The following is a 9,499-nucleotide window of genomic DNA, read 5'->3' on the forward strand; positions in this document are numbered from 1 at the left end:
GTATCTAACCATCGACTAACCAGACCAGTGGCTCGGAGTTGGAGTTGCACATTCGATCCACTGCATAAATCAATAAGTACGGAGTAAGTAGATGATGTCTGTGGTCCGGGTGAAGGTTGAGAGAGCAGCCGGGATCAAAACGTCACGGATGGAGTGATTGGCGGTGCTTGGGAGCTGCTTTTTCTCCCTGGATCGATCCAATGGATGAGTCTCTGCGTGTCCAGGTGCGATCAGGGGAGGAAAAGAAGCAGTAGTAGAGGAAGAAGCAAAGAGGAAGAAGCAGAAGAAGCAAAGGGAGGAAGATTGACCACGTCGCCAGCGATGCATGGACGGCAGAGATGGAGCAGCAGATGCAAGCAGCGAGAATACGAAGAAAATACTCGTCTTTCTTCAGCCTCGAAGTGAATAAATACAACGAGAGGAAGCGCGATATCCGTTGACGACGGCTGCTGCATGAAATAAAAAGGAAGAATGTTGAGAATAAGACTGTCTGTCTGTTTCCATCTGAACTGGCTTCTTATCTACTTCCTTACACCCCCAGACGGGCCATCATCGCGTTGTCCAGCTGTCCTTGACCTTGACTCTCTTCTCTCTTTTCTTTCTTCTTCTCTCCTTTCTCCTGTGTCTCTGGAATCACCTCCATCTCAGTCCCAGTCCCATGAGTTCTGTCTTCTTCGTCTCCGTTGATGCTGTGGCCTGCCGAGTCTCTGGCACCACCGGCCATGCGCTTGCGCTTCCTCATCCTCAGCTGCCAGATGCAGATCCAGGCCGCGATACCAGCGGCAGCGAGGCCTGCGCAGGAGACGCCAAATGCCAGGCCGACGCTGGCTGTCGGGTTAGGGTTGTCGTCCTTTTCGAAGCCTGGCGCTGGCTCGACTGTTGCTGTTGACGGCGAGCGTGGGGATACGGTCACTCTGGTACTGGTAACTGAGAAAGACGCAGAGAAAAGAGAGGGAGAGCCATGACGGCGCAGTTCGAGCGTGAAGGTGCGCGAGGGTCGGTGGAGGCGCAGAAGGAGAGACGACAAAGCGATGGTAAGTGAAGTAGCAGTTGGTGAAGTAGAAGTAGAAGGTGAAGTTGGCGATTCTTCTCCTGTTAGTGATGGAAGAGAGAGTAAGTAGTAGAGAGGGAGTAAGACACTCACGCCAGAGAAGAGACTCGAAGGACGAGGAGACGAGCCAGAGAGAGACATCTTGAGCATCTACGACATCCTGACTGTCTCTATCTATCTTCCAACTGACCACCAGCTGTGTCTCTCCTTTACTGCTGCTGCTGCTGCCCCAGTCGACAGTGAGGCCATCATCATCCCTAGAATCGCTAGAAAGACACAGAGAGAGACAGGCCAACAGCAGCCACGAGAGACAGACGAAGACCTTCATCTCGTGTCTTCTAATGCTACTGACTACTGACTACTCCGTAGTAAAAGAGAGGCCATCAATTACTACTTATCTACTGACTGTCTCGTCTACCGCCGGCTGTCCAGCTCCAGCGTCGTATTCTAGCTAGTTAGCTGGTGATGGACAGCCTTCATCTTCATCCTCTTCACCCTCGCCCGGCGCTCATCCTCCTTCGTCCTCGTATTTGTATTTAACGGACAGCAGCAGACTCTCTCTCTCACACACTTTACCACTCCAAAGTACTCCGTATGTATTATCTGCACCAGCGGTAGGACAGATGCTTGTCGGGCCATGGCATTGCTTGTCTTGTCTAGTCGAAGCAAACGGCCAGAGAAGAGAGAAGAAGGGGAAGACAAGGCTGGCTCCCCAGCGCCCTCCCACCCATGTCTGTCCCATCCATGTCTTCTGCAGGCCGTAGGGCGTAGAGCGTAGAGGGGGACTCTATGTAACTCTGGGATAGCCGGTAGCAGAGGAGAATGGCTGGTAGAAGAGAGAGAAAAGCCTTCTTCTACCCCAGACGCCTCCAGGGATGGCCCTGGTCTCATGCAGCATCCATGTCTTTCTCCTCCAGTACCCAGTGTCTTGTTGTCTGTCTGTCTCTGGCGAACCTACATAGATAGAAGTTAGTCAATGGCAGAGAAGAGCAGAAGAGCAGAAGAGCAGAAGAGCAGAAGAGCAGAGGCAGACCTGGTAGAAGGAGTCGAGTCTAGGAAGCGACTCACAGTAAAGGTGAAGAGAGAGAAACATCACCACCTCTACTTCTTCAACTTCTACTTCTACATCACCAACTATCACCAACTTCAACTCCATCTACATCTACTTCTACATCTTTCACTCTTCTTCTCTTCATCTTCTACTCTTCTACTTCTACTCTGACTCACTCCGATGTCGCTGGCTCACTAACAGGAACTAAGTCTTACTAACCTTCCAAGTCCCTCTAGTCGTTGTCAACCCGACCAGGCACAAGCAAAGAAAGAAAAGAAAAAGTCGTTACACCGTCTTTGACTCACCTTTTGTCCTTCTTCCAGCTTTTTCTCCTGCTTCAATTCCTGCTCTTCTTCCTCTTCTTCTCTTCTTCATCTTCTCTAATTCCATCTTCTCCAGCTTCATCTCCAGCTTCACATCTCAATTGACAGCCACCATGTCTCTGCGCGGACAGCCTCTGCTCTCATCCCTGCTGCGCCAGCGCTCCACCACCAGCGACAGCTTCGCCAGCATCACCAGCTTCGTCGCGGCCACCACCCGGCGCTTCAAGTCTGGCGCTCCGTCTCCCGCCGTCCTTGCTGCTCGCTGCTCGGCCAGGGACGTCGTCTTGCGGTCGAAGCAGTCGAGCAGCAGCAGCCTGGGAAAGGCCTTTGCCTTCCGGGCGTACTCTCACCCTCGTGCTCATCAGAGCAACAGCTGCAGCTACGCTCATGGACAGTTGCAGCTACGTGGATTCTCGACCGGCAGCAGCTCCAAGCTGGTCGACGTCAAGAAAGTGCTGGTCATCGGCAGCGGAGGCCTCAGCATCGGCCAGGCTGGTGAATTTGACTACTCTGGTGGGTTATACCATGTCTTTTGTAACTCAATGGCTGTGTACTGAATACTTAATACTGACTATGACTAGGATCCCAAGCGTTGAAGGCATTGAAGGAAGCTGGGGTGAGATCGGTGCTGATCAACCCCAACATAGCAACCATCCAGACAGACCACAAGCTCGCCGACGAGGTCTACTACCTGCCCGTCACCCCGGAGTATGTCACCTATGTCATCGAGCGCGAGCAGCCGGATGGCATCTTCCTCGCCTTCGGAGGCCAGACGGCTCTCAACCTCGGCGTCCAGATGAACCGCATGGGCATCTTCGACCGCTATGGTGTCCGCGTCCTGGGTACCTCCATCAAGACCCTTGAGACCAGCGAGGACAGAGACCTCTTCGCCAAAGCACTGAACGAGATCAACATCCCCATTGCTGAGTCCATTGCCGTCAGCACGGTGGATGACGCCCTCGAAGCTGCCGGCAAGATCGGATACCCCATCATCGTTCGCTCGGCCTATGCATTGGGTGGGCTCGGCTCCGGTTTCGCCAACAACCCGGACGAGCTGAGGGATCTCTCCTCTCGCTCTCTCACCTTGGCTCCCCAGATCTTGGTCGAGAAGTCGCTCAAGGGCTGGAAGGAAGTAGAGTATGAAGTCGTCCGTGATGCAAGCAACAACTGCATCACCGTCTGCAACATGGAGAACTTTGACCCGCTCGGCATCCACACCGGTGACAGCATCGTCGTAGCACCCAGTCAGACCCTCTCGGATGAAGAGTACCACATGCTGCGTACCGCTGCCATCAAGATAGTCCGTCATCTCGGCGTTGTCGGAGAGTGCAACGTCCAGTACGCCCTCCAGCCAGACGGGCTAGACTACCGTGTCATTGAAGTTAATGCTCGTCTCTCTCGTTCCTCTGCCCTTGCTTCCAAGGCCACCGGATACCCGCTTGCATACACCGCTGCAAAGATCGGACTGGGCCATACCTTGCCTGAACTGCCCAATGCAGTCACCAAGACCACCTCGGCCAACTTCGAGCCCAGTCTCGACTACATCGTCACCAAGATACCCCGATGGGACCTCAGCAAGTTCCAGCACGTTAAGCGTGACATCGGCAGCTCCATGAAGTCGGTCGGAGAAGTCATGGCCATCGGCCGCACCTTTGAAGAGTCCTTCCAAAAGGCCATCCGCCAGGTCGACCCTCGCTTCATCGGCTTCCAGGGTGACAAGTTTGAGAACCTCGACGAAGTGCTGGCTGAACCGACAGACCGTAGATGGCTCGCTGTCGGCCAGGCCATGCTCCATGAAGGTTACTCCGTCGACCGCGTCCACGAGCTCAGCAAGATAGACAAGTGGTTCCTCTACAAGCTGCAGAACATCGTCGACATGCACAAGTCTCTGCAGGCCGTCGGTGGCGTCTCCTCCTTGCAAAAGGACCTTCTGCTCGAGGCCAAGAAGATGGGCTTCTCAGACAGACAGATTGCGCTCTGTCTCGATGCCACCGAAGACCAAGTCAGAGCCTGCAGAAAGAGCTTCAACATCCACCCCTGGGTCAAGAAGATCGATACCCTCGCCGCTGAGTTCCCGGCTGACACAAACTACCTCTACACCACCTACAATGCCTCCTCGCACGACGTCACCTTTGAAGACAAGGGAACCATCATCCTCGGAAGCGGTGTCTACCGCATCGGAAGCTCCGTCGAGTTCGACTGGTGTGCTGTCAACGCTACCTTGTCCCTGCGCAACATGGGCAAGAAGACCGTCATGATCAACTACAACCCCGAGACTTACTCTACAGACTTCGACACCGCAGACAAGCTCTACTTTGAAGAACTCAGCTACGAACGTGTCATGGACATCTACGAGCTCGAAAGTGCTTCCGGAGTCGTCGTCTCCGTCGGTGGGCAGCTTCCCCAGAACATCGCCCTCAGACTCCAGCAGACAGGCGGCGCAAACGTCCTGGGAACCAACCCAGAAGACATCGACAAGGCAGAAGACCGCCACAAGTTCTCTCAGATCCTCGACAGCATCGGCGTCGACCAGCCGGCCTGGAAGGAACTCACCTCCTTCGAAGACGCCGAAGCCTTCGCCCTGGAAGTCCAGTACCCCGTCCTCGTCAGACCAAGCTACGTCCTCTCCGGCGCAGCCATGAGCGTCATCTACAACAAAGACGAGCTCAGAGACAAACTCCTCTCCGCCTCCTCCGTCTCCCCCGACCACCCCGTCGTCATCACCAAATTCATCGAAGGCGCAGAGGAAATCGATGTCGACGCAGTCGCTTCCCAGGGCTCTCTCATCCTCCACGCAGTAAGCGAACACATCGAACCAGCAGGCGTACACTCCGGAGACGCAACTCTCGTCCTCCCGCCCGCCAACCTCGACGCATCCATCATGGCCCGCGTGAAAACCATCGCTGAAAAAGTAGCCACTGCCTTCTCCATCACAGGCCCCTTCAACATGCAAATCATCAAAGCCAACAACCCATCCAACCCCACCGAGCCTCTTCTAAAAGTCATCGAATGCAACCTCCGCGCTTCCCGCTCTTTCCCCTTCGTCAGCAAAGTCCTCGGCACAAACTTCATAGACGCCGCCACGCGTGCCCTGGTAGGCACCGACGTCCCACCACCCACTGACCTCATGGCTCAAAAACGAAACTACCTCGCTACCAAAGTCCCTCAGTTCAGCTGGACCCGTCTCGCAGGCGCCGACCCGTTCCTCGGCGTCGAAATGGCAAGCACAGGCGAAATAGCCTGTTTCGGCAAAAACCTCGTAGAAGCATACTGGGCCTCGCTACAATCCACCATGAACTTCCGCACCCCGCAGCCAGGCGAAGGCCTACTGTTCGGCGGCGACACATCCATGTCCGAGCTACCGCGTATAGTAGACTACATACACCCACTAGGCTACAAGCTATTCGTGGCGAGCGCGGAAGTGAAGACGTTCCTTGAGTCTAGCGCCAAATCAACTGGCCTGGATATCCAGATCATCGACTTCCCGAAACAGGATAAGAGGGCGCTGCGTGAGGTGTTTGAGAAGAATGATATACGTGGTGTATTCAACATTGCGAAAGAGAGAAGCACGCATTTGCTGGATGAGAACTACGTTATGCGTAGAAACGCGGTGGACTTTGGCGTGCCACTTTTCATGGAGCCGAAGACTGCGCTGCTGTTTGCGCAGTGTATGAGTGAGAAGTTGCCGCGGAAGGAAGGCATTCCGTCCGAAGTCCGTAGCTGGTCGGATTTCGTGGGAAGGAAGTTGATTTAGTTCTGTACGATACGATATGGTGCACTTTAACATGGTGTGTTCTAGGTCTGGTTCGGTTTGAAAAAATTTCTATTTCGGCGCTTAAAAATCTTTCCTTTTGATTGTTTCTTGAAATTAGATAGCTAGAGATAGATACACAATCGATGCTTAGTTATTTTCATTGCCTTGCTAGAGTTAAGTCGTTGGGATACAAAGCTAGCCTTGGCCTTATTTAAGCTTAACTTCCCGGCCGACCAGCCTTATATCTGGAGGCTATCTAGCTAGCTGAGCTTAGAAAACTACTAGGAACCATGCAACGATGCATCGTCACACACAGATATAATGTTCCACGCAGTATGAAACCGCCAAACCATCGTTGTATATGAGCCCACATATCCTAGTTTGACTTGGGGATACCACTCCATCCAGAAATCTACACCTTGATCACCAAGGTCCAACTTCATAGTTATCTCGCGGTCGGAAATCTTTGGACAATATTTCGTAGACAATTTTTGCGTATACATCAGAATAAAGATGTTTTTCAGTCCTAAATAACGGCCTCGGCTTGATCACGTATTCTAAAACGTTCCTACCTTTGGCTCTGTCTCGCCTGCCTATCAACTTCATCCGGTTGATTCAGTTTGCTTTCTTCCAATAAGTAGCCTCCAAATCCAAAGCACATCGGCTGAAAGGATAACGAGAAACGAGAACACGAGACTGCCCCCAAACACCAGCCTATGATAAGTCCATGCGTTCTCAGGCCTTAGGTGTGCAACCTGACAAACAATGGCCCAAGGAAGGACATAGAGAAAATTAGAGACAAACGACTGATATAGGTACCATAGCGGACAAGTGGCTAGCAGGATGGTGGCTAGCTGGGTCGATACTGCATAGAAAATATAGCACCTGCATCAACTGTCAGAAAGCGATGATCAAGGCAGCCGCTAGAAGGACAAATACCAATCGATGGACCTCCACATTTCGGCAGTTATCTCAGAAACCACTTGCGATCCGCTTAGGTATAGCGCGAATCGTTGACATCCAAAGAAGGCAAGGAATATGCATAGGGGCACCTCGACCAGCAGGGCAATCCCCGCCGAGATGAGGGCGGGTTTGACAATATCTATATTAAATATAGGTCAGCACTCTGTTACGCACCTCAGTTAGAGGGTGGTTTCCCACTCAGCAAGTCACCCTTGGGGCGCCGATTTCCACAGGTTCTTGTAATCCTATGCCTCAATTCTCCCCACTTGTGGCCTACGAAAGTCAGCGACGTGGCCTCCAGCGCCTGTACTGGTACCATGATCAACCCCCAGCGAATGGTGTTGAAAACCCCCCACGCCGTAGCGTAATCTGAGCCCATCGATACTATCCCGGCCACCAGCCACAAGTAGAGTGTGTTCCGGACTGCCGATTCAAGGAAGAAGATGGCACCAGGTCGAGCGAGCACCCCCAACGTACCCGCGTTATATGTGACGTTAACCCAGAAGTGGCCGTGTTCTTTCAGCCGAGAACGCGCGATATAGATAAGGTAAGCGAGACCGGCAAGGGCAGATCCCATATCGCAGGCTAGGCGGATGGTGCCTTGTAGATTCACCGTAGGGCGAACAGCACCGATATGAAAGCTTGATATCAGGATGAAGTCCAAGATGATATTTATTATAAATTTCACCGAGCTTATCACAACGGGAACATCCGGCTTATCCAGAGCTCTTGTGGCATTTGAGACAGATACCTCCAGCGCTGAACTTAGAGCCGAGAACGCACTGATTCTAACGTACGTGATGCTTATACGACGACTCTCCAGGGGGACGAAGACGGATGCAAAACGATCAGCCGCAGAAACTATAACTATACTCATGATGAAGCCCATCAGGCTCTGGAAGAGAATGAGCGTGTATGTGAGCTGGAGTCTGGATGAAAGTGTACGGGAGGCTTTGTTGCCGATTATTATCCACACTGCACGCGGCAGCCCTTCATTTATCACTTCAACGATCACCCCAATGTAGGTATAGACATCGGTGGTTGCGACGGCAGAGGAGTCCAGTCTTGCAACCCATAGCTTCGATAGTGTGCCGTAAAGCGCAGGAAGCACGAATGCGACGAGGTTGAAGAGTAAAGCGCCTAAATAGCTGGAAAAATCAGCGTCTACTACGTATGAACTTGCACATAAAATACGCATACCGATCTCGAGCCAGCTGTCGTGAGCAAGCTATTGTCTGCATCCCTGCGCAGTTGACTGCTTGATCGTTAATCGTCCTTGTAGAAATATATTATTTAGTCAGTTACCCTTGGTGAATTTTGTGCATTTGGAGTAGTTAAATAACTACGATTGCTCTGAATCTTGGGGTGGAGAGGAGCAACTGTGCAGTTAACCTCGGTTCAATCAATCAACAAAAAATATTGTACCATTTCAAAAATACGTCTCTCCGCGCCTACTTTTACATCTGCACTGTAACTACGTCAACTTCGTCGCCATCTGTCGGTTTTTTTTTCGCTTTTTTGACGTTTATATGTAAATATATATCGTAAGCTTCATTTAACCATCTTCTTGATGCCCTAAGAGGTCTCCTTCGTTGCCAATTTAACTGTTATTTGGGATTCCAGCGACTTTTTATGGGATGTCACGTGGCTGCTGAGTAACTTGATTTCTTATTTTTTGGGTTCTGCGCGCTTCAGTCCAATCAGCAGCGATCTTCCCCGACATTTTGCGATCCAGCCCCACCTTCGCCGGTTGGTCTGTGCTTAAGCCATCTAGATATGTCGAGCTATGACATAGTATACTGGTAGCCCGCCAGTGGATGCTCTAGATGATAGGCATGTAGCTAATATTTCTAAACTCTTTGAACTAGCTGTTTAAGTTCGCCCTTCCTTGAACGAAATAGAAGGCTGTGTAGGGTTATGTCGATATAACTTCTCAAAATCCGGGACTCATAAAAGTTATATATTATGTTCTCTAACTCCACGAGTTGGTAGTGTAAAACATAAGCCATCTTAGTGGTGTCTAGGTCATTACTCTGGTTAAATAGGCGTCATGCATATAACACTGCATTCCTGAAATAAGAGCCAAGCCTGATTCAGGCTTTCGGTTCGATTGAAAACTGAGCCAGAGCTCATAACCAGGGCGGGAGGAAATCTAGATATCTAGATAGAATGCGGGGTCTTTGCTAGTACTAAATAAAAGGCGGAGGCCATATACAAGCACAGTACACAATTCGTGACCCTAAGAAAGCCTTCTATTCAGCTTCTATATTACTATACCTTACTCACATTTATCCCCTAAAGCTATAGTAGACAACTCTTCTACGTAGCCGGCCTATACTAAAAATTCGGGCAAATTG

At 51.4% G+C, this 9,499-nt stretch overlaps 3 protein-coding genes across 3 annotated transcripts; 1 reads left to right on the forward strand and 2 right to left on the reverse strand.

The window, feature by feature from the left end:
- Window positions 1–529: 529 nt before the first annotated feature.
- Window positions 530–1,379, reverse strand: MGYG_05046 (hypothetical protein; the record flags this gene model as incomplete). The annotated part of the gene is made up of 2 exons (XM_003172407.1): window positions 530–1,092; window positions 1,145–1,379. The coding sequence occupies 2 exons, from the start codon at window positions 1,377–1,379 to the stop codon at window positions 530–532; spliced, it is 798 nt and encodes a 265-aa protein (XP_003172455.1).
- Window positions 1,380–2,538: 1,159 nt separating this feature from the next.
- Window positions 2,539–6,179, forward strand: MGYG_05047 (carbamoyl-phosphate synthase subunit arginine-specific large; the record flags this gene model as incomplete). The annotated part of the gene is made up of 2 exons (XM_003172408.1): window positions 2,539–2,938; window positions 3,007–6,179. 2 exons carry the CDS (start codon window positions 2,539–2,541, stop codon window positions 6,177–6,179), a joined length of 3,573 nt encoding a protein of 1,190 aa, XP_003172456.1.
- Window positions 6,180–7,102: 923 nt separating this feature from the next.
- MGYG_05048 (hypothetical protein) lies at window positions 7,103–8,383 on the reverse strand (the record flags this gene model as incomplete). Its single annotated transcript, XM_003172409.1, has 3 exons — window positions 7,103–7,281; window positions 7,341–8,290; window positions 8,343–8,383. 3 exons carry the CDS (start codon window positions 8,381–8,383, stop codon window positions 7,103–7,105), a joined length of 1,170 nt encoding a protein of 389 aa, XP_003172457.1.
- Between the last annotated feature and the right edge of the window lie 1,116 nt (window positions 8,384–9,499).

This window comes from Nannizzia gypsea, genomic scaffold (genome assembly GCF_000150975.2).
Source record: "Nannizzia gypsea CBS 118893 supercont1.4 genomic scaffold, whole genome shotgun sequence".
NCBI lineage: Eukaryota > Fungi > Ascomycota > Eurotiomycetes > Onygenales > Arthrodermataceae > Nannizzia > Nannizzia gypsea.